Source organism: Melitaea cinxia, chromosome 5 (assembly GCF_905220565.1).
Source record: "Melitaea cinxia chromosome 5, ilMelCinx1.1, whole genome shotgun sequence".
NCBI classification, from domain to species: Eukaryota; Metazoa; Arthropoda; class Insecta; order Lepidoptera; family Nymphalidae; genus Melitaea; species Melitaea cinxia.
In genome coordinates this window covers 4944685-4971539 of record NC_059398.1, presented here as the reverse complement: position 1 = coordinate 4971539, position 26855 = coordinate 4944685, and the positions used below count along the sequence as shown (strand labels likewise).

Below are 26855 nucleotides of genomic sequence, written 5' to 3'. Positions count from 1 at the left end.
TAGCAAATATCTATATCTAAATCTAAATTTTAATGAAATAAAACAACCAGAACCAGCCGTTTGTTATCCAAACTTATGTTGTAGTTTAAATTTTACTACATATATTGAATTTGAATATATTAACAAATACACACACACACGTAAACACGCACACACACGCACACAGACACAAATGTCAAAATAAATGTAGTAACTTCTTATTAAGTCACAAGCTTCTACGAATTAGAGTTACTAAAGTTACCGTAAAAGGATATATATGGACTTACGATAATAAAGCCAGTGCGAGCCAACACTTAACGTGTAACTAAAATAGAACGGAATTAAGTTCGCTTTGAGGATAGTTTTATTCTTCTCCAAGGATCCTAAAATTTTAGGGTTTATAACTTTTTTACAGCTTAGAAAAGGTTTTTATAGCTGTTTCACTTAAGCTCTGACAAAAGAACCAAATGAAGCAAAGAGTAAACGTGTATTTGTTTTTTCTTTCGTAAAATTTTACAAAAAAAGCATATTATACATCTTTTTTAATAAGTTAAAGTTAAAGATATACAAAAAAAATTAGTTAAACATAAACACACACTCATCTATTAAGAAGTAAAAAGTAGAACACATAATGCCACAACAATGTGCCACTTTTTTAATAAATGTTCTTACTACATTTATGCTGTTACTGCACAATGCGCCAACTAAAACAATGACAAAGATTTGTTACGTGTAGCATAACGATTTAGTGTTTATATAAAAAGTAGTTAACCCCGCAAACATTGATTGCCATATGTGTCATTAACCCCCTTAGACCCCCCCCCCCCCCCTGCTTATAACTTAGGAGTATGAAAAATTGATCTTGGCCGATTCTCATACCTACCCGATATGCACACAAAATTTCATACAAATTGATTCACCCGTTTCGGAGGAGCATGGTTACTAACATTGTGACACGAGAATTTTATGTATAAGAAAATATAACACAGATGCTACATATTTCTCCGAGTATATAGCTTCGCTATTTTGTTGTCAACTGAATTCAAGAAGATACTAATTTCTGTCTTGTCACGGTGACAGTATAAAGCGTTCGAATTGTTCAAGAGAATGTCTATCTCTTCATTTATTATTCATTGTGTAATATGTAAACCTATTTAGTGATTTGTTATATAGGCTTTGCTATTTAAAATATGCCAACGAAACCTTATACCATGCCTTTATATTATATTATGGTTTATATTTTTATAGAATATGGTATACAGTAGCAGTGACAGTTTACTAAAAAAAAGTGAATATTAAACAATCCTCTCACAAAAAATGTATTTTATATGTTTCCATTCAAGCTTAATAAATGCATCCAAAGGTTTTCGAATGTAAGTTTTTAATTTGTCTTCTTTATGCTGTGTCGTTACGGCATTAAGGAATATAGCCACCCTCTCTCTTCCCGTGGGTGTCGTAAGAGGCGACTAAGGGATAACACAGTTCCACTACCACCTTGGAACTTATAAAGCCGACCGATGACGAGATAACCATCCAACTGCTGGCTTTAAAATATTGTGATTTTTGAAAAATTAGAACACTAATCCACTGAATAAGGTAATTAATAACAACTGATTATTTGTTCCTAATTGAGAGGTTGCTAAGCCTTATATTCTCTTAATCCCACGCCAAGACCAGTAATAGTTTTTTAATTTTAAGTATTTTTTGTAACAACCTTTAAATCACCAAAAACATAACTAAATTGCTACCTCATTTTATATTTATCTGCAAACGAGTAGAACATTAACCATAGACTGCTTTTTGAGTTCTTTGAAATTGTTCATATATTTTCCTTAAATGGCAGGTTTTTAGTCCTCTATGGCTCTTAGCTCTTGCTTAAAGAAATAATATAATTTTAGATGTAGCCAGGTGCTGTATTCGGCGTCATCAAAATTAAAATATGCAAAACGGACGCTGCAATTACAGATACGTTTAAAGCAGCAGTGAATCATTAAAGTATAATTTATTCACCTACACAAATGTATTATAATTCTTACATTAGGAACAAAGAATTTCGTAGTAGGCACCTTATTTTAAACTGCATAGAAATATGTTTTTATTTAAATTGATATATGGTATAATTGGCAGAAATACAAGCGACTGATATATGTACATATAATATAATACTGATAGACTGACGTTATGTACATAAACATGTAACATTAATGTTTCGTTACACAGCCTAAAGCACGCCTAGGAAGCACGGAACCTTGTGTACAACGTATGAATGTCACCTAATTTTCTTTGTGTCTACATCTACATTTTAAAGAAATTAATACTCATATATTATATATTAACCGTAATAATAAAAACAAAACACTAAATAAAGTATTAAATACTTTAAATTACGATAGTAAAAAAAATGTTCTAACAAATGCGGAGTACTTTCGGAGATGAGTGAAAAAATTATTTAACTTGTCAAAGTCAAACTAAAGAAAGTCTTAGAATTAAGATATGTAGAAGCGTTCCTAAGGGAGTCCCGTTATCACTCAGAGCCTTCATTAAAGTTTTCCTTAATCTTACTATACTCGTATATTGTCTCACGGACCGACGAATCAATAATTTGTTTTTTTTTTTTTTTTAATTACAATCGCTGAATGTTTGCCCTTCCTATTCCCTTCTTGTAGCTTCTAAATTGGTTGTTAGACATTGATTACTGTGGCGCAAGCGCTGGAATCGAGTGTACGTAAATGTTTGTTGTATATACTGTGAACTGACTTAGGAATGATTGGGGCTATAGAAATAATATATTAAATTTCGTTGTATTCAGTTAATCGCATTTGGAGAAAGTTGAATGCTCATGATTGGCAGACGACTTGTCAAAACTAAAATGATAATAATTGTGTTTGCTGACAAACGAAAAAAAATCGACTTCAATTACATCGACAAATAATACAACGTACTCGTAGGTAGACGAAAAAATAATCAAGTAAATACGCATTATCAAAGATTACTTCAAAATTTGTAATCAGATCTCGATGAAATTTAAATGTCGGCTTTTTTTAAAATTAAAACATCGGCTTTCGATTAAATTAAAAATGATCAAAATCGGTACACCCAGTAAAAAGTTATGCGGATTTTCGAGGGTTTCTCTCGATTTCTCTGGGATCTCATCATCAGATCCTGGTTTCCTTATCATGGTACCACACTTAGGATATTTCCTTTCCAACAAAAAAGAATAATCAAAATCGGTTCATAAACGACGAAGTTATTCCCGAACATACATAAATATATATATACTGTCGAATTGAGTAACCTCCTCCTCGGTTTAAAAAAATGAGTTGAATAAATATATAATACTATTTGCTTCAAGCAATTTTCGTTGAAAATAATCAAAAAGATTACACAGTTTCACTATATTCTTAAGTCATTGTAACACTCCACGGAGACTGAAGTTTAATTTAAAAAAAAAAATTCTAACTCAAAAAAAAAAAAAAAACAGAAAAGTACATCTGTTCGAACTGTAAAATAAGAAATTGAGCTCTATTAGCCTTTATTGATAGTAATTTATGCAAAAAGGCAATCCCGCCTCTCAAAGGTAATCGAAAGTCAACTGAGAGCTCGAAAACTTTTTGTTAAGTGTTCTTTGTTGTCTTCAAGTGCTCTACAAATTAAATCAATATTCAATCTCTCGTGGTCTATTATATAGTTTGGTGTTTAGAATATGTTCTATAAGATTCTTGTACCTTTTTTAATATAGGAAAGATATTTATGTTATATAATTGAGTGGACTTTCGACTACACCGGTATTCTATATATTACGTGAAGCAAAAACTTTGTACCCCTTTTTACGGAAATCGCGCGGACGAAGAAGTATGAAATTTTGCATACCACCATAACCATCACTTCAGCCTATCGCAGTGCACTGCTGGACCTGGCCTATACAAGTTCGCGCCAAAAATGGCGTGAACTCATCATGTGTGTTGCCATAGTCACCTCGCTGCGTTGGGCAGGCGAGTTGGTGACCGCAGAGCTGGTTTTGTTGCACCGAAGACGCTGCTGCCCATCTTCGGCCTGTGTATTTCAACCCAGCAATTGGATGGTTATCCCACCATCGGTCGGCTTTTAAAGTTCCAAGGTGGTAGTGGAACTGTGTTATCCCTTAGTCGCTCTCATACGACACCCACGGGAAAAGAGGGGGTGGCTATATTCTTTGCTGCCGTAACCACACAGCACACACAAATTTCGCACACTATATATAGTTTATATAGAGAAAAAGTGCAGAATGCTTATATTTTTTTTTAATTATTAATTAAAAAAAACATAATATAATTCGTTTAAGTTTATATAAATTTAGTGCTGAATAAATAAAGGTGTTTGTTATCAAACAAAAAAAAAACAATACACTTCTTACCACACATAAAAAACAGTCGAGTAAAGAACGTTGTCCTTTTATTCAAGTCCGCAAAACAAAAGTCAGTTTCACTACGAGTATACTTAAAATATAAAACAACAACAAGTTCATAAGTATATAATAAGTCGTATCAACTAACAGCTATTTACCTGAAAAGATAATAGCTAACTTTTATGGGTGCGCGCTGAGATTAGATATTGAAACCCTTCTAGAAAGCGTCTGTATTATTAAGCATCAAGTAATTTTCTTACATATAAACTGACACCTTACTGAGATTTACTTTCTTGATATTATTATGATAATCTGAAGATTTCTGTTTTACATTAGTTTTATTAAAAAGATTTTTTAGTGTGTATCTTGCAACCATATTTTTTTTTTCTACCTGATAAAATAGATAACTTAGTACATATAGCCCTTTTATTCATAAATATATATAAATATTTAATATAATTAACATTACACAATGCTAAAACAGGTTTACTATAAACTTTTAACAATATGTAGGCTTATAGACTTGTCTAAAATATAACGAAACAACGCTAGTGAAACTGCAAAACGTAGGTAGTTAATCAATATATGTAAAACCTCTCACTATTTTAGGTAAGACGAACAGAATGTGTTAATATTTCAGGAAAGTGATAATATGAGAAAACGGTAGGGCCAGCCGGAACGTAGGTATTTTTAAGTATTACACGAAACTATTTCGTGGACGGAATAGAGAAATTTGATTACTTTTAATTTAAAAATTATACGCTTGTTATTATCAAATTAATAAAGGAAAAAATATTGCTTTTCCGTCTTGGAAGGTAAAATTATTATCTTCTACTATAATAATAATTTAATGTCAGTAAATACGTAGATAATATTATAAACACCTACACTTTAAAAACTTTGTTTGTCAATTCCAACACATAACCGAACTTTATTTCTTTATAAGATTTATTACCGTAAAAGATAAGAATTAATATTTTCTATGAAATTGATGAAATTATAATTAATAAAAAAAACACTTTAACATCACAACCAAAATTACGCTTTCGATTTTAGTACAAAAGCGCTGTAAAGCGTCACTCTCACCGTCACTAAGCGTCAGAGTCACTGAGCGTCAGCGTCACTTGTTTCAATCGATATCTCTTGCGATTTTTTTTTATACCACAGTAATAAATTAGACTCTTATAGTAAAACTACAATTCCAATAACAAAACTCTAGAATCACTGAAATGTGATAGGTCTTCTCGTTAGTCTGTTTTCTTAGTAAGTTATAAAGCTAGGAATAAGAAAGTAGCAGATCGTGAAACACCTCCCTACGCAAATATACACAGAGAACCTTAACCCAGATTGGTTCAAGCGCCGAAACTATGTCTCAATCAAATACTAATAAACTTAAAAACACGTGTGATTTAAACAATAACTCCATTGAATGAAACCTAATAAAAGACTATGATATAACATCCAGGTATATTATTTCATAACTATTTTTTTTTTTTTTTACAAACGGAAAGAAGTTTAAATAACAAAAGTTTGTTTATCTCAGCAAAAAACGGAAATGAATATTGATATTACGGACCATTTAAATACAGTTTGAACTAAAATATGGCGGAAACGTCACAATACATAAGTAATAAATAGCCAGCGTTTCTCAACGCATATTGCCATTGTATAAAGTAAGTGAATATTGACTCAAAACACCTTCCGGCATCTCAAGTGATGAAGACACGTATAGTTTCTAGCTTTCCAGCTAAGAGATTAAAACCTTTTATTTCTTCAAGGAATACTAAGATACATTAAGCGAGAGCATAGTCGTTAGTTACGTCAATTATACGTATTGCAAGTTCGGTATGTAGTTAATGATTTTAACAAAAGGTACACACAGTAAAGTATTATTTAATGCCTTTCATTATTAACGCTACTTTTGAACGGAGTTTTTAAAATACAATGCTCAGTAATCAGTCTTATTGCATTTGTCCACTTTCTATTTTTTCATGTTTTAAATATTTAATAACATCAACGGGATACATATAAGTCTTACTAACTTAGCGCATTTTGCTATAAATTACAAACAAAGAAACATTGATTATTGAGACAGTTTTTTTAAAGATTTCAATACAATCATAAGCGCATAATCTATATCATTTTATTTAAGCTCTCTGAAGGTGAAATATGGTAGAATATAAATTTCAAAAAATATCCAAATACTCTAGGATTTTCGTACGAAGTACACAAACGAGTATGCATGTTGAAGGTTATTTTCTTGCAATATTTACACTAACATTTTGCTAGCTGTCTAACTTTGAATATTTACCTTGATCAAACATGACAAGCTCGACGGTAGAATGGAGAGGAACGTGTTTGACGTGCACACACTCTTCCCCGTGGCTATCTTTGTCAGAACATATGGTTTCCGGGGCCACATCACCTCCTTGAGTCAGCAGCGGTGATGCTGGATAAGTGAAACGGTGACCATCTGTCTGACCCCAACTCTCTGTATGGACAAAATATATAATTTTATATTAAATTGGCTTTATAACATGTTTAGTTTATATACTTATATAATACTAATAATATAAAAAGCTAAAATTTGTCAATTTGTTTGTAAACTTTTTAGGGGATATTTGCTGGGACTACTAAATTGACTTATTCTTTAGTACAAAAAGCGGCCAAGTGCGAGTGGGACTCGCCCATGAAAGGTTCCGTAGCAGCAAGTAACATAATATAAAAGTTATTATAGATTTTTGTAACTTTGATCGATGTTTAGTCGGGAATCTGCCCCCCGCGCGCTCCGCACCCGCTACCGATCAAGCCACGCCCCGCGCGAATTATAATTATTATGTTATTATCGTTGGCGCAGTGGTCACAGTACTGACTATTGCGCTGGCGGTCGCGGGTTCGATCCCCGCTCACGACAGATATTTGTATTGGCCATATAGATGTTTGTCGTGGTCTGGGCGTTTGTGCTTGTATATTGTGTATGTTTCCGGACCCCCAACACAGGAGAATATTCTACTGGGGACCGTTGAGTGTGAAGCGTTTATTTATTTCTTTATTTATTTACTTAGGCACCTATTACAGATTTATTATTAGGAAATAATTTCTTGTAAGTTCATGGTTTATGCGTAAGGTTTTATGTTTATGAAATTGATTTTTTTTTTTATATTTGAGTTGATTGAATGAAAGGTAAATTGCGCTTTACGATTTATGATATATTTAAAAAAAACTACTTACTAGATCTCGTTCAAACCAATTTTTGTTGTTAGTTTGCATGGTTATGTACATCATATATTTTTTTAGCTTTATCATTCTCTTATTTTAGAAGTTACAGGGGGACACATTTTACCACTTTGGAAATGTATCTTGCGAAAACTATTCAGTTTAAAAAAAATTATAATAGAAACCTCAATATCATTTTTAAAGAACTATCCATAAATACCCCACAATTATGGGTTTGATGAAAACAATTTTTTAACCGACTTCAAAAAAAGGAGGAGGTTACTCAATTCGACCGTATATATATATATTTTTTTTTTTTATGTATGTTCGGGGATAACTTCTTCGTTTATGAACCGATTTTGATAATTCTTTTTTTGTTGGAAAGGAGATATCCATAGTTTGGTACCATGATAAGGAAACCAGGATCTGATGATGGGATCCCAGAGAAATCGAGGGAAACTTTCAAAAATCGTAAGGGTGACTAGTAAATTTAATCATGTTTTCATTAAGTACTATAAAGCACTACTTTTTAATAAAGGTCTGGAGTTGATCTGATGATGGAGAAGATAGATAGTAGAGGGAACTCCTCAACAATTTATAGCAATTACCTGGTTTTTGAACTTAATTCGTTTCTATTGATGAGAACTTTGCACCTGTATGAGTTATAAGTGCCATTACAGTCTGATGATGGAGACAAAAGATAGTCGAGGGAACTCTTTAACGATTTATAGCAATTACCTGCTGTTTGAACTTAATTCGTTTCTATTGATGAGAACTTTGCATATGTATGAGTTATAAGTGCCATTTCAGTCTGATGATGGAGACGAAAGATAATCGAGTGAACTCTTCAACGACTTATAGCAATTACCTGCTGTTTGAACTTAATTCGTTTCTATTGATGAGAACTTTGCACCTATATGAGTTACAAGTGCCATTACAGTCTGATGATGGAGACGAAAGATAGTCGAGGGAACTTTTCAACGATTTATAGCAATTACCTGCTGTGTGATCATCTGTGTCGCAGGACCAGGTTTGATGATGGAGCCCATAAACACTCGAGGGAATTTCTCAACAATTTACAGCAGTTACCTTTTGCTGTTTGACGACTGCTTTGATATAATGGTGCATGTGCCGTGTCGGCGGCGCCTAAACACCGACGGTCGCGGGTTCTATTCCCGCTCGGAGTGGATATTTATGTTTATACAAATATTTATTTTCGGTCTAGTTGTTAATCCTTGTGGTTCTCCCAACCTAGCCTCAGAGAACACGTTAGGCTGTCAGTCCCGGTTGTTATTACGTAAACCTGATAGCGAACTTTACTCATAGTATGTCGACGCGTTAGCGCAGCGGTCACAGCACCGGCTGTTGCGCTGGCGTTAGTGGGTTCAATCTCCGCGCACGACAGATATTTGAATTGGCCATATAGATGTTTGTCATTGTCTGGGTGTTTGTGCTTGTGTATTGTGTATGTTTCCGGTCCCCCGACACAAGAGAAAAAGCATCCTTGTTAGGTCTACGCATCACTAAAAATTGTAAAATAAAATAATTTTTAACAAAAAAAAAACCGACTTCAAACAGGAAACTAAAAAGTGAAAAATAAATTTACTTAGTACAAAGTAATTCGTATTTTGATTTAGTTAATCAGAAATGATTAAATAAATATTTTATAATTTTGAAGTTGGTGCCAAGTAAATACAATACAAATACAACCTGGCTACAATAACAAATACAAACAACATACACACAACAAATAAGTACAAAAAATATTATTAGATATGTCAAAACAATAACAGAATAATAACAGTATTCAACCTAATAGTCAATGAAACAAATTATGAAAGAAAACTGAGTACAACTTACGAGTAGATACTAGAGTAGTTATTGTTTCACTTGGCACCGACTTCAAAATTATAAAATATTTATTTAATCATTTCTGATTAACTAAATCAAAATACGAATTACTTTGTACTAAGTAAATTTATTTTTCACTTTTTAGTTTCCTGTTTGAAGTCGGTTTTTTTTTTGTTAAAAATTATTTTATTGAGTTTCAGTTCTAAGTATAGGGAACCCCCAAAATTTGTTGTTTTTAATCTATTTTTGTGTGAAAATCTTAATACGGTTCACAAAATACATCCACTTACCATGTACGACAGTATAGTTCTTATAGTTTCGGAAAAGAGTGGCTGTGACGTGGTCGGACAGATAGACAGACAGACATAACGAATCCATAAGGGTTCCGTTTTTTGCCATTTGACTACGAGACCTTAAAAACTACATTATTTCTGAGTTTTACGGTCGATTTTATTTCGGTAGTACATAGGTATATATATATATGCTCCTATAGTGAAGCCCTGTTTCACCGGTTGTGGATAATGCTATTTGACGGATGACGATATCCAACAGATAAATGTTTTGGATGTATTATTCTTTTTTCGCCATAGAATCTCACTGTGTTTAACAGATATTTCTATTTTCAAATGTGAATCAATAAATTGGAGTTTCTTAATTGAGGAGAAACAGTTAATAATTGCTTATTCTTCTCTTGCTGTTAAAGTCTATTCGTAGTTTAAGTGCAAGATAAACTTAAGCCACAACTAGTAAAACCAGCCCTTAGTCTTTAGTAACTATATCTCTGCTGCAATATGGTTTAGGAGGCTAGACAAGATTAATATGTAAAAAGGCACCGTTAGGCGGTGAAAAATTGGACGCCCGGCGAAGTGAGCTCGGATCAGCTAGTCAATAATATATGTGAAATTAAAGTGAATGACGATAGTTTGAATAGTCAATAAAATGATGGACATTCTATATTTAATTTTCTCGTGGTTTTTTGCTTCAAAACGTCGATGGTATCGGTACTAAGGCAAATGAAAGTGCGCAATATAGCTAGTAACTATATTAAACGGTCAAGAATAGAGTAGAATACCTAGTCATTTCAGAGAACATATAGTAAAATACTAGAAAGAACAAGTGCAGTAGATCAGGGCAAATATTTCTTTATACAACTAGGTTGGCAAACAAGCGTACGGCTCACCTGATGGTAAGCGATTACAGTAGCTTATAGACGCCTGAAACACCTGAAGCATCGCAAGCGCGTTACCGACGCTACCCCCAATCCCCCTAGGAGCTCTTACCACCTTACATCATCATCACAGGAACACAACACTGTTCGAGATCAGTGTTATTAGCTGTGATCTTCTGTAAGGTCGAGGTACTTCCCCAGTCGGGCTGCTCCAGATTTTGAGTAGGATATTTCCTACTGTGCCCTACCTCAGTTAATTATCATTTAATTTATAACAATCAGAAAAACAAATATTTGTACATACAATTTTGTGTTACTTAACAAAATAAAAAGTGAACAACGCTACAAAAGAAAAATACTTTCATTTACGTAAATATATAGAAACAAAATAATAAAAAACAAGGCCACTATATCTGTTCTTATAGGACGTTAAAAATTAAACACAAATATATGAAGTGCAATATTTCCCGTGTTACAAGATTTTAATTCCAACTTAGACATCTTGCTGCAATGGTCTAACGAAGGATACCTATTTAGTGTTTACGAGCGTTTACACAACTTGGTAAATACTCTACAAACACTACCTTGCTAAAAACATAAAGCAGCGTATAACCATCTTCTCACTTGAAAAACCAAATAAATCACTAAAGAGTTACGACTAACATTTCTTAAAACATCTTTATAAGTACTTCTATTTGTAGATAGGTGAAATACATAATAGTGTTTTTTTTAGACAATGAATATTGTATATATTGCATAAAAAAATTGTTTTTATAAATTTTAAATTATATGTAACCTATTTGTCGTGGTTTTATCAGCAGTTTTTTTTTAATATGACAATAAGCAGTTTTTTATAACAAAAAAAAAATGGTCATCGCCATAGAATAGTCCCTGAAAAGTTATTTTTTACTCAGTTTGGATGTTTTTAAACGGTAAAAAGCTCGCTTTGCATAACTTTTTACAAGTAGTCGAAAATTACAGAACATTTTCTGTCGAAAGGTTTTCGTAATAGCTCATTTAAGTTTAATACAAAAATAGATTAGGTATACCATTTTTTGTAGTTATAGTGAATATTAGACGGAAATTTTTAATTGTGTTTTAGTCACCATTATATATATTACTTTTTATTATTTTTATTTTATTATAAATACTAACTTTCACTAGCGAGATACTTGTATGAAGTGCATATTTTTATTACTCGATAAATATTGACCTAATGCTCGTTTGTTGGAAAGTTTTATTCACAAAAAAAAAAACATTATTCGCGATCATTGACACCGTGGAAAATTTTGTGTTAGTCAAATCGAATCGAACGGACTTACTTGTATTTCGAAACAACTAAAAGATACGCCTGTGTACATATTATTATATATCATAAATGAAAGTAATAAACTTATTTCTTTGTTTAGTGCGCTAGTTTTAAATGTCACCTCCTCACCTCATCGAATAAAAGCATACCATAGATTAAATCATGCCAAGAATCATATGAACAGAGGATAAGTAGTCTATAAATGTCAAGCAGTACACCAAAGGTCCTTACACTAAAAAGTAAGTAAGTATGACGATATTGCCGCGTAATATCGTATATTTGGCGATTAAAGTGTGAACAACCTCCAATTAACCTTTCCACATCGTGTTGTAATTTCTTATATCATTAAGAATCAGGGCCAAGTATCAAAACTCATCGCACATAAAGACGATGTATTGAAATGTAACTTTTTTTTATTTGTCACTTATTAAGCTGTAATTGACGGACAATGAATCTCCAAACTTGAAAAGCAATATCTGTTAAAATTAAGTATTAAGTTAGTACTAATTAATTGTGTTGTACTGAACTTTAATAACCTGAAACTTTCTAATGCTATAAAACTTTTTCCTCGAAGAAGAAGGGATTTAGTTACTATTGGATTAGATGGAATGTGTAGGAATTATTTTTCTAATTATGTAGGTTTTTCACGAAGTTATAATTAACTTTAAACTATGAAAGCACTAGTAATCTATATTTCCAATTGAAAAATTCTTTTCGTGTTTTATAATCCATTAACCGAGGTATATAATATATTCGTAGGTTTTTTTTTCGAACTAACTTTCTAGTATTCTTCCGTTGAATACATTCGCAGATCACGGTATCTGATCTGAAAGTCACAGTAAAAAAATCATCATCAATCAAAAATCGTTACACGAGTAAATACTTTATAGTATAATTACGTAGCATTATTATTATATAGAATGCTATGTCATGTATGGTACGGATTTATAGCTACCTAAATGTTACCGACTTTTAATATTTTATTATTAAAAATAATTAAAATTACCCAATATTTTACTCAAGCTTAATTTAGGTTTCTAATTTTAAATATACTATATTGCATTTGTTTTATAATATATAGAGAAAAAATACAAAACTAACATTGTTAAAAGAACAATTCAAGCCCGCGATCTTCAAGATACCGCTAAAAGTAACCTCGTGGGAATTAGTGACGTATTTTTGAATGAATTGATGATAATGTAGGTAACTTCAACGTGTTGAATTATAAATCATTTAGTGTTTAGGTGAAAACCCGTGAATTCTATTTGTCGTATTAAAACCAGATATCTCAAGTTTAACATTATACATATCTCTGGTTGATTTTGGAGAATTTGCGAATTAACAGTTTCATTAATGTAAAGAATTATTTCGTTTATTGTTTATGTGAATACGAGACAGTTGGAGTAAACGATCTGTTAGTCTTATACGTGCTTCAAAAAGGAAACCTAATGTGTGAGGAAAATGTTGTTAAACTAACCATTAGCCGCTTTCAATTTCCATTTATGAAATTGTAAATTACATGACATCGCTACATAGTTTTGGTCGATATGGGAAATGGTTTTCATTAAGTGTTACCAATGACGACGAGAATATCATCAATTACATAGCTGACATTATTTAGTGGGCAGCCTTCTTCACGTATTGCTTTATATAACATAAATGAATAAAAATGTATTGTTCGCCTTATAAGTAGGTACTTAGTTAACGGAATTGACATCTTAATTATACTTAATTAAGTCGTTTTATATATTTTAATCACTATAAAAGTGGGAATTCTCTAAAATATATTTTGATAGTTGAGACTTAAATCTATTACCTGAGTTTACATTTTTTATATAGGATGGTAATTTGTTATAAAGTTGTGCTCCATCGAAAGTAATATTTTTTTGCAAATTTGGTTCTTATTTTTGGGAGAACTAGTGAGCTTGGTCTACGGGTGGTATGTTTTATAAATATCAGATTAGAATGCATGGATTTACTAATTATTTTGCTTACAAAAATACAAGAATTATATACATAAAGTTCGTAGGTTTATAATATTTGTTTCTTTATAAAGTGTAGTTGCTGGTGTCAAAGGTGGATATCGAAAAAGTTTTTTAATTATTTTTTTTTCTCTGAAGTTCTTGTAGTTTTGTTTTACCAGCGTTACCCCACATTTCTATTAAATACAATAAATGCGATTTTACTAAAGAATTGTAGATGTTATATTTTATTTTCTCGGGTATACATTTTGAAATATTTATAAGTGACCCAATTAAAGAAGAAAGTTTTTTATTTATGTAATCTACATGATATTTAAAAGTTAAATAATTGTCTATTTGTAAACCTAAATATTTTCACGTGTTTTCTGCTCAATTGGAAAATGTCAACAGTTAGTGGATCATGCGATGCAATAATTTTATTTTTAGTTTTAAACACAATGTAACAAGTTTTGGAAGCGCTAATAGTTAGAAGATTGTGGTTGAACCATTTATGTAGAACATCTAGATCTTTTGGAGCTTGAGCAATTATGTCATTTATGTTACTACCAAAATAAAATAAACAGGTGTCATCTGCATACAAAGTCAGATGAACATTTAGTTTTAAAGTTGCAATATCATTGACATAAATTAAAAATAGAAGCGGTCCCAAAATAGAACCCTGTGGGGCTCCACAGGTGACAGGCAAAGCATTGCTTTGGACGTCACTAATCTTGACGACCTGCAATCTGTTTGTTAGGTATGATTTTAACATTTCAAGTACAGCGCTCTTGACACCAATGCTTTGAAGTTTTTGTAGTAAAAGTTTATGACTGACAGTATCAAAGGCTTTTTTTAAGTCAATAAATACGCCCAAAGCTATGTTTTTTTCTATCTAGATTCTGCCTTATTTTTGTCACTAGATCCACAACTGCAGCGGTAGTGTTGCTTCTAGCTCTGAAACCGTATTGCCGTTCAGATATGAAATCATAAGAGTCATAGTAGTCATATTTTTTATAATCGAATTAAATAAGCACAAAAACGCCTTTTACTGGAGCTTGATTTTTAATTGAATTTCCATTGGTCCTATTTACATTGGCATAGCGATATTATATAATTATTCTAGGTTAGCCCGTTGGCGCAGTTTATAGTGGCTCAGAAAAGTGGAGCAAAAAGTCTGCTTCACGGGTTGTAAGTTCGGTTCCCTTCTTAGTCTGGATATTATTCAAATATATATTTATCAAAAAAAAACATTTAGCTATATCAGCCGGTTGTTACCTTTAACAACAAGTTGCTTACCTTCCTAAGGTGTGTAAGACGACCGTGTGTGATTGGAAAAAAAAATATTCAAATAATCTTTTTAGTCTCTAACCATTTAGATTCTAAATTTAAAGCTCTCGCAATATAAGGTGAATAGAAAAACTGCAGCATCTTACTAAATAATAAGTCAAATCTTTTTCGGATATCGCGGGCTATTAAGTTGTTTCAATGCCCGACGTTTCGGATACTTTACAGCAACAATGGTTACGGGAGAAACGTCGGGCATTTAAAAAACTTAATAAAATCCGAAAAAGTTGTTTCAATTTTTGATTGTTTAAGGTTTACTTTTTTTAATATTCATTTAATTACAATCACATATCTAAAAAATAAAATAAAAATGTCAATAAATTTACTGATTAATTTTCTTATTCTGAAAGTCGATAACAAATTTTCCTCGATAATAAATCGATATCTTACTAATTAAAGAATAAAATCAAATTTAAAACATACTAATGGATATATACATAATCAGATATCGACAAGCACGACCGTTACCGTACTGGTCAAGTAAGAAATACCTCCCTGTAATTACGTTCCTCTTCGTTCTTATCCTAATAACAACTAAATAAAATATTCATGGAGCTTCTCGCTAATACCATTCTTGTAAATCGCTTAGCTTCCTAATAAGAATAACAAATGAGTAAATCGTAATGAACGTAACGAATAAATACAGAGAGGTAAAACCACGAAACACGGTTTATTTTTCTTTTAAAAATAAAAATACATAATAATTACGTCTGATATTACCTATTTTGTTCCTTCAACCATACGTATATATTTTAGAGCTAAAACCTGTAAAATACGAATATATTCGTTTTGTACATGCTGATATGCATGGTTTTAAAACTTTTTTTATTTTTGGGGACTAGTATCTTATTAGTCATATAGAAATGACGTAATATTTTATAGCCTACATATATATAGCGTTATTATCTGTCTCAATGAATGGGCATGTTTTTAAAAATTACTGTCACAAACGGTAATTTTTAAAAACATGATTAATCATTGAAAGTCTTCACCTCAATATATTAATAAACATTAGTATACAAGACCAATAATATATAGTTATTTGTACTAGCAAATACAGATGGTATGAAAAATAAACTTAGCTATCCCAAATGTCCAAACGTATTAAGTTCCAGGAAGAAGTTATAAATAAATGTACACCGTGTGCCCTAGATTTTACTTGGATGCACTAAAAGATTAAATTTCATAATACATCGTAAAACTTTTATGTAAATAGGTAAAAGGACACTAAACTAAAAATTGGTTTAGTACGGATTGTTAAAAAACCGTTAGAATGTAATTTTACAGCGACACCAAGTAGTAATCATCATTAATATTATTTTTAACTATCTCTATAAATATTTGATCAATACGAGGCGAGTGAAAGTTAATTGTGTGGAGAATAAAATTAAAGAATGTAAGTTACATAAAGAACCTAAACAAGGCTAAATCAAAAGCACACTTGAATAAACTTCTCTAAAAGTTATATTTCATACTTGTGAAATAATCACTTATAATTTTCTAGTAACCCTTGAGTTTGTGACAATAATCTAGCTGAGACGTCAGACTTGCGAACTGTTAAACGCGTGAAATCAAAAGAAAAAAAAAAGATCTAAATAGGGAAATACTACCTAGCGGTAAGAAATATACTTTAAGACCTTTTTAACCTATCGAAACTTATCATATATACACAAAAAAATTCATAAAAATCGGTCAGTTCGGTCAGTCGGTTCATCGGTCGGTAAAGTTAATTCAATGAAATGACTAAATTCAAGAAATTCACAGACAAAGTGGTCACGATATTTTACAAATCGTTAAAAATTACGTGAAATCTCACAGAAACTAATTGCATATCTATATATAACATAATTATACAATGATGAATTAGTCAGTCAATCACGACATAGTTTATGAGCATTAAATACAAAATTTATGCATTTTGGTATAGACTTTTAAGGACAAGTATATTTAACGTTTTTCTTTTTTTTCTTTTTTTTTTTATTAATATTGCACTCATGTTAAATGGCACACATTATGTATGCCACGCTTGTAAACGAATCTTCGTCCTAACACTCAAACATTTTTATAAGTATAGATTTGTACAAGTCTATACTTCTCATATCTATATATCTCAGTGTGATTTGATTAAAGTACTTAATTAAATAATATTAGAATACCACAGACTCTCAACCATAGAACAAAATTTTAGGCTTATATAAGAAAGACGATCTAAACTATGGTGAAAACACAGAACTTAATATTTCTAACATACTTTTTAATATATATAACTGAGGTAGAGCATAGCAGAAAATATCCTGCTTAAAATCTGGAGCAGCCCGACCGGGGAAGCACTTCGACCTTACAGGAGAGCACAGCTACATAACACTACTCTCAAACAGGGTTGTGTTCCTGTGATGAGTTAGTGGGAATTGAGGGTAGGGCTGGCAACGCACTAACAATGCTTCTGTTGTTGCAGGTGTCTATAAGCTACGGTAATCGCTTACCATCAGCTAAGCCGTACGCTTGTTTGCCGACCTAGTTTTATAAAAAAAATACATTGGAAGCTAACAAATGTTGACTCATAACTGACAGTTTAAGCCGTAGGGTATCGGAAATTCCCCACAAGACTTTTTTACACAGCACGCGCGTTTAGAATGTTATAATAATTTATTAGCTTTGTTTCTCGCTAAGTATTATAATGTTTTAAAAACTCTGTTTCGTTTCGTAATCTTATAAGTACAAAAAGCGGTTGAGCGGGTGAGAACAACTGCTCTGGTGTAGTGATGTGTGTGCAATTTATGTTTGCGGGTTCGATTCCCGCTCAGGACGGATATTTTTTTGTATAAATATTACTTTCCGGTTTGGATGTCTGTCCTGAAAGGTCTCCGCAGTATGCCTCGGAGAGCACCTTAAACTCTCAATCCCGGTTGTTATCATATACACTTGATAGCGATCGTTACTCATAATAGGGAATAATTATATCCGCCAACTCGTAGTGGAACAGGGCGGTGGATTCAGCATCGATCCTTCTCCAACATGGATAAAGAGGCCCAGCAACGGGATGTTACAGGCTGAATCATGATAAATTGAAAAACATAACGATTGAATAACTTTTTCTTTTAAACTATTTCACTCTGTAAAAGTTACGCAAAAAATGTAGACACTTGTTAGAAAGTGCGATTTTTATATTTTGTGTCGTTGGTTATTTCGTTCAATTGTTTAGACACATACTACCAAACATTTTATTTAATGGTCCACACACACACACGCACACCTATATAAACCCTCGTGGAAATTACATTTTCTATGGCGAAAAGGGTCAGGGGATGGGATCCGCTATTCGCGATTAGCCCGAAATACCCAGATGCTCTCAGGGTAATAATGTTTTGTACAAGCATGTCGTTCAGTTGAGTTTCTCGCAAGAGTCTGGGTGTTACAAAACAAGAAGGTTGAGTAAAACGATTACAGAGTCGCTGCAATCAACCGTCATTATTTGCGGCTATGCCGAACGTGATTGTGACTCTGATTACTTTTCTTTTCTCATGCTCGCTTTAAAATGCCATGATACTGCTGTGTATTGAATACTTTGTTCGAAATTTAAATTTAAAAGATTATATATTGTGCTATATATAATTTTATGATTTTTGTTTAAAATCGTTTATTTAATTTAATTGCATAATTTTGACTTACATAAACAAACAAATTTATTAATCTCCTATTATTATTAATTAATTTTGCATTAAGCATAAATTATAACTAAATGTGATATTAGTTTACTTTTTCACTTATGGTAAGTATGGTGATAATTTATTACTAACTCTTGTCCGCGGCAGAGTTATAATAGAAATTGCAATCATCATTCTGATTAAAATATACTAAAATACGCCCTTATTATTTTTAATAAAAAGTTAAAATTTTACCATAAATTGTTCATTATCTTGCTAATTTAAAAAGTACGTTTACAAACTTTTTACCGGTTTATTTTTACAGAATTATGAATAGCTTAATCAATTAAAAAATATTTTATTGCATTTTATATACATAGTTAACTTTTTTAATTACCAGCCTGACTGTATTGTAGTGAGATTTTTCAATCTTCGTGAATAACTTTTGAAATCATTTACAAAAAAAAAATCTCTTCCACGATTTTAATAAATAAATAAAAAAGGAAATAGGTACCAACTTAAACACGTTAACGTCAAGACTCGAATTAAAATGTTTGTTTCTTTCTATGGAAACCACTTTCAATCATTTGAATACCTTGTTTTTTTGTGTCTGATGTTTCTTCAGAACCTTAAATAACCCAAACTTTAATGCCTTTCTATAACCTAAACCTTTAGCATTAACAAATATCATACAATAAATCTTAATAGTGTTTTATAGATTTTGAAATATTGGCATTCCATAAAAATAAGACAAAACTAGTTGTATCAATTTGAATATAATTGACACTAATATTTAATAGCATGTATACAAATTAAATTAATTTCATATATTTATCAAAGTAAAAATGAATTAATAAAAATGGAAATTTTAATTTAATAAGTAATTAATTATATTACTTTAACCAACAAACATGACACATTTTATATTTGATACGACTTAATATTAGGTACATGTAGAAAATTATCATATAACGTAACGTAAAAATATCGATTTTTGCTTATTATTTATAATCGATTGCATAGATTATGGTAAGCTACGTTCAAGATAAATAATACGAAATAAGTTAAGCTTTTTGATATCAGCAAGTCACTCCATTGATATATAAAATTACTATTCTTACCTCCGCGGTTTTACTAATGCTTAAATATTTAGTCTAGATTATACCTACAACGAAACAAAACAATTTTAACAAACATCCTTGGCCACAAAAATCCATATTTATAATTTTAGAAGGAATTTAGTTTGCCAAAGCTCGTGATAATATAAATATATGAACTTAAATGACATATTTTAGTGTTCCAATTTTAGCATTTTCAATTTAATTACTGTATACAAGTAGAAGACCTTCATATAACTTTTTATGAAACATCTAGAATTTTTTGTAGTTCTCAAGTGTTACTCATACTCATACTTACCAATGGTCTTCAATTTATTATATTTCATTGACTGTATTGACGTCAGAATAACCGTTAACCTACGTCATAAAATCTTAATAAAGATTTGAAAGCAAAAAGCTCTTTTTCTTTAAACTATCTAAATCAAAATCTAGATCAAGATCTAAATCAGTTGTAAAGAACTATTTTTAAAAATACTTTGTACTGTTATAGCTTGAAGATATCACATAAATTAGGAAAGCCAAAAATCTGTCTGAATGAACTGATTAATACAATAGTACAAAGTAAACATAACACGACGACGCGTTGGCGCAACGGTTACAGCCATGGATTGTACCTGTTGCGCTGGTGGTTGCGGGTTCGATCCCCGCACATGACAAACATTTGTATTGGCCATACAGGTGTTTGCCGTGGTCTGGGTGTTTGTGCAGTCCTTGTGGGTCTCCCAACCGTGCCTCGTAGAGCACGTTAAGCCGTCGGTCCCGGTTGTACATCATGTACACCTGATAGCGATCGTTACTCATAGTAGGGAATATATCCGCCAACCCGCATTGGAGCAGCGTGGTAAGCTCTGATCCTTCTCCCACATGGGGAAAGAGGCCTATGCCCAGCAGTGGGATTTTACAGGCTGAAGCGTAAGAATAAACCTAAAGTTTAATATTTTTAAATAAAAATATTTTCGATTGTGATATTCAAGTACATGTTATAGGCCCTTATACATTTTTCTTCTTCTTTAGGGATAATGGCTTTCAATAATGTCAAATGAGCACAGATGATGAGATTTTCGCACAGATGTCACGTAGTATACATTTTTGTTAAAATCTAGCTTTTTCTGCAGTTTTCGAATATCATACTTATTAATAGACGTCAATCAAACAAACTGGTTTGACGTCAGAATGACGGTTAATCTACGTCACAAATACTTGATTAAAAAGAAATATGTGCAAAAAAACCAGTCATAATTACTTTTAAAAATTACTTGTATAGCTTAATCTCGATAATGAACAAAGCCACTTGTTTTGAAGGATGGTATATAAGGTCTGCTGACTCAGAATTATTCCACATCATATGCGAGTATCTTCGTAAAGTTTTGATTTACTGGCAAGTATAACATTCAGCGCTACCAAAAACAACTTTTGCCACAATTACTCTTGCCGACTCTAGTATTTAATCCAATAGACTACTGGTATCTCGGCTATTATTAATGTAAATAATAAAAAAAAAAAGTCTAATGTGTATTTGTTTCTACTCTATAGGAACCACGTGTTTTTACCGGTGTAAACGTTAAAGATGATTGCTCAGCTCTTATGAGTCGTGTAGTATATGATTTTTTTAACAGAAGAGTTTTTAAATACTTCAAAACATCTAATTTAAAACAAACTTAAATATTTTTAAGCTGCTCGGATACCGTGTAAGACATATATAATTATACTAGCTAACCCCGCAAACGTTGTTTTGCCATATATGTTATTAACCTCCTTAATCCCTCCCCCTTATAACTTAGGGGTATGAAAAACATATGTTGGCCGATTCTCAGACCTACCCGATATGCACACAATTTACATACAAACATAGTGGACACGAGAATTTTATATACAAAATATATACATGCCGAATATACCAAATTATTGCATACATAGATTGTTGGATGTGTATTTGTAGTGAAGAAATTTATTTTAATTAATTTTTTTAGTCTACATCGCAATGTCTTATACTATTATATCTAGTACTTGTATACTCACCAACACGTTTCGCTGTTATTTGTCGTGTAGAGTAATTAAATGGCACATAAATAACTTCGTCCGTGGTCTTTGCTAGTTCGACGGGGAGATTTTCAGCCGATTGAACTTCGTCCAAACATAACACACTATCACTGGCACAATTTTCACCAACCACTGTTGTGAACTCACGATTAACTAGTGCATCACTATCCTTTTTCTGCAATAGAGACTTTTGTCCTGTATTCGTATATATTAATTCAGCTTCACCTTCTAAATTTTCTTGACATGATTTATTAGCAACAACTTTTATTTTATACAGACCAACTGGTTTTTTCGCCTCTACAACAAAATCTGCTCGTTCACCCCTACCTAACGTAATTGAATCGACAATCTCTGTCTGGATTCTATGTCCGTCTAAAGCAATTAATTTCAGAGAGTGTTGGTCGATAGAAAATGTCACAGGACAACTCTTAAAACCTCCACCATACACTAATCTAAATCTATATCTTTTGCCATACTCTACATTAAATTTGGATAGAGCTGTGTTTAATGATTCGGGTGTATTTCCTTTACCATTTATGAGTAAAGATTCTGCGTTAGGAATTTTTGATATCACTCCAGCAAGAGGTCCCATGGAATGACCCCATTCAGCGACAAATATTGTATGCTCGGTGGCGTCTTCATCATAGAGGCTTCGTAGTGGGTCCAACCGAGGTGATTGGCGAACGATGAAAGCACCAGCGAGTCCGTCAGCTGCATCAGCAGCTGAATGTGCATGATACATATGAGTACCAACAGCTGATGCACGGAATTTGTATTGAAAAGTAGTGTAAGCAGGCTGGGGACATTGTGTGAGCATTGGCGCACCATCCATGAACGGTGTTTCCTTCTGAGGTTGACCGCGCCAGTGTATTGAGAGCGCATGCGCTGGCGCTCGGTGAACCACATCTACGACGAGAATGTCATTTTGACACACGTGGAAGGCTGGAGCCGGCAACTCTCGATTCGCAGATAAAACGCCCCTCTCGCGACCATCCGCCGTGATGCATGTCGGTGAGCATTCACTGCCAGCTTCGGCACAATTATTACAAGACCTGAGACAAAAAGTGATAATGTAATATTCAAATTAGTATTTTTTTTTTCATCTTGCTATCAATTTTGTCTACTTACTTGCTGTAAGTTTTGTAAACTTCAATAACGAGTTTCACTCGACAAATCATCGGCCAATCAAGCTCGTGACATTCTCGATCACAGTTCTCAAAGTATTCCTCTGTAAATAATAAAATTAAAATTCATTTTATGTGTATTTAATTCCTATTTATTCTAAGAACACATTTGGTCTTAAATACTTTTATATATATATATATATATATATATATATATATATATATTTAAAAGTAAAACTAATGCATCAGATTCGAAACAAGAGGTAATTTATTGAAAATTAGGTACAGAAATTAGTGACGATAATAACCAGAAAGTAATTATGCTGCTGACACAATTATTTTTCGCTAACCGAGCTCTACGATTTCACCCACGCTTACTATTCCGTTTCTATAAGTGATAGACTTATCGTTTACAACCTAAGTTACGTTTATTTTTAGTCTTTGTATTGCGTCGTATACTAAATAATAAAAAAACACGATATTACAAGAAATAAGTTATTAAAAAAAACAACTAAAAAATAAATAAATTTACAATTTATATATTAAGCGGGTAGATTACCTTCATAAGTTATTTTAAATTTTAAAACATGTTGGAACAATATTGCTTTATTTATTCATATTCAATATAATTTTTTTTTTTTCGCTTAAATAATTAAGATTCGTTATGTTGTGTACAACATATTAATTAATGAAAATTATGTAGGTACGTAAAATAAAAATCAAACTTGGATACTTTAGGTATACGAAACGAGTTTCATCAACATAAAAGATTCATACCTGGCATCGGCGTGAAGTAAACAACAACAATAACACTAGCCATTATTACAGACAGCACTAGTATCCTCTGCAAGGACATGAGCATGTAATTGGGCTTATTAACATCACTGTGTGGATCAACCAACTTATTTTTCGCTTCCATTTTGGAATAACTTGTTTTTAATTCTATTAACTCTGATTTAGACCGAAGATATAAACGTCGCTTACGACATTTTAAAGTTTTGAAGTCGATTTTTATTACGTTAATTGCGTTTCGATTCACGAAGTCATACGCGGCCACGCGAGTCTACCATCAAGTGGCGACTGGAAGAATGGAAACAATTTACCGCGTGTTGTAAGTTGTAACCAAATACAGCATTGGTTGACTGGTCTCGGACGCCAAGACAGGGCTCCAATTCGGAAGTAAATTGTACACATTGAGATTGAACACTCTCTCTCCAGTGTTACGTAATATTATATTATGCAAGTGTTATTAAATGTTAATATCGAACGATGCAAGACGCTTTCGAAAGGATTGACCTAATAACATTAAAAAAAACATCTTTATTAACTAGTTTCAAGAACTTGGTAATTATATGAGAGTGCAAATTGGAAAAATCTTGAACCCCTTTTCATTTATCGGCTAAAATAGTAGGTGCATTCGAATTAAATGGGGGCAATGGGTGTGAATACTTTGTAGTTTTAATAAAAACAATTATTTTTAAGTACATACGTTACAGGCACAATAGACTATTCTTACTTACCTGTATTTAATAAAAAGAAAAAGGTACCGGACGGCATTATAGATGTTATTTTATGATTTCATAATAAAATGCCAGTTAACTCTACCATGCCTTAAGTTTCGCCAGCCGTCCTTGGCCCGGTTCTACATGCGTACTTATGTAATCTAACGTCATGTGTGGAAAAACAATAAGTAAAGCGCTATGCTTGCTTCTTCTTTAACATACGCGATTTCATATTTATTTAGGTTAAAATTGTTAAATTATTATTTGCAATTTTTATACAATATACTTCAAAAGGCATGTTGGATAAAAGGCAGATATCGCCGTTTTAATTCGTTCAAAATCGTTAATAAAATAGATTTTGGAAATTGAGACTAAAAAAATATATAATTACTAGCTTTGACCCACGGCTTCGCTCGCATTAAATTAATATTAAAAAGCATCGGATTATTATAAAAAGTATCCTATACTACTCCTAATACCTCCAAGAATATATTTAAAATATTACATGATGATCTGTTAAGTAGTTTTCGCGTGAAAGCGTACCAAACACTCTTACATTCCCATTTATAATATTAGTAGGGATGTATGAATGTGACTTCGTCTGACTATAGTCATAAAATTATACACGTGAAATTAATAATGCAATTATTCATGTAATGTTTTCCATTTCAGTCAGTCAGTCAGTTACTCAGTCAGTTCAGCCTATTGCAGTTCACTGCTGGACATAGGGCTCCCCAAGTTCGCGCCGGACATCCCGATTTTCCGCAATCCTCATCCAGCCTGCACCGGCAATCGTACGTAGATCGTCGGTCCAACGGGCCGGAGAACGTCCCACACTGCGTTTGCAAAGACGCGGTCTCCACTCCAGGGCCCGTCTGCTCTAACGGCCATCGGTCCTGCGACACAGATGTTTTCCATTTCATTACATCATAATCAAAATTAGGAACAAATATAACATTGGTACGCCAACGGATTCTATTTGACTTATTCCTGCAGTCCACTGCATTTTCCTTTCAAACCCAAGGAAGGTTGCTCTCTATTGAAATAGGTCAAGTTCCTTTGGAAATTAATAATTTATCCTTGTAAAAATCACGATTCAGCCTGTAACATGCCAATACTGAGCATAGGCTTAATTATCTATGTACGAGAAGGATTGTGTTAGTTCTCCATGTAGGAAAAGGATTACTCCATGAGCTTAACGTGATCTCAGAAGCACGGTAGAGAGACCCACAAGAACAGGCATCCAAACCGGAAAGTGAAAATATAAATAGCCATCCCGAGCGGGAATCGAACTCGCAAACCGTCGCAACAACTTTATGTAGTATGTAAAATTTGAAAAAAGAAGGTAAGTGATCACCTATAATTAAAAATCTAGGAATAACTTTCGATCGTCATCTCTCTTGGTCACCTCAATTAACTGAGCTTAGCCGGAGATTGTTTGCTGCCGTCGGTTCACTCCGTCGACTACAGTACTTTCTTCCCTTGCCTAACAAAATTCCGTTAGCACTTTACCAATCCTTGACTATGCAGATTCTGGATCTCAAAGAGGAGCAACTAAATAAGCGTGAGCGCCTTCAAAATCTCTGTATAAGGTTCATATTTGGTCTTCGCAAATATGACCACGTCTCCGATTTTCACAGTATACTCAAGTGGCTCCCAATTTCCCTTACAGGAATACCAGAATATACAGGAATACTGTATTCTTTTTAATCCTAATGCCATTATCCATTCATTACCTTAAAGAACGGTTTAATTTTCTTTGCAATTCCCATGAACGTTCCCTTAGAGCTGAATCCAATTTGCTTCTGAAAATTTCTCCCCATTCTACTTCCTTCTACTCCAATTCCTTTACTGTTAATGCTATCCGTCTGTGGGATTCTCTTCCGCTTTCAATAAGATAAGCTCCAACGCAAGCTTGTTTTAAGCAACGCCTTAAAAAGCATTAGACGTCGCTCATTAAATCATAACTGTCGTGATTTGTAGTTTTCTTTATATATATATATATATATATATATATATATATATATATATATATATATATATATATATGTATGTATGTATATATATGTATGTATGTATATATGTATATGTGTGTATGTATATGTATTTTATATATTAAATACTAAAATATTTACTTATTTATATATAAGTTTTTTATATTTTGTAAGTCTATCATATCGTAGTTTATATCTACGTTTGTCTGACAATGCCTTGT

General features: G+C 32.4%; 1 protein-coding gene across 1 annotated transcript in view; it reads right to left on the bottom strand.

Annotated features, from left to right (window-relative positions):
• LOC123653443 (laccase-2-like) overlaps positions 1–24228 on the bottom strand; it is a 31668-nt gene extending 7440 nt beyond the window's left edge. Inside the window, exons 1-4 of the mRNA XM_045589442.1 lie at positions 23916–24228; positions 23143–23242; positions 21994–23066; positions 6675–6854 (exon numbers count right to left, since the gene is read on the bottom strand). Coding sequence (XP_045445398.1) covers positions 6675–6854; positions 21994–23066; positions 23143–23242; positions 23916–24057 — 1495 coding nt within the window. The 5' untranslated portion in view covers positions 24058–24228. The remainder of the gene's footprint in view (positions 1–6674; positions 6855–21993; positions 23067–23142; positions 23243–23915) is intronic.
• Positions 24229–26855: the final 2627 nt, after the last annotated feature.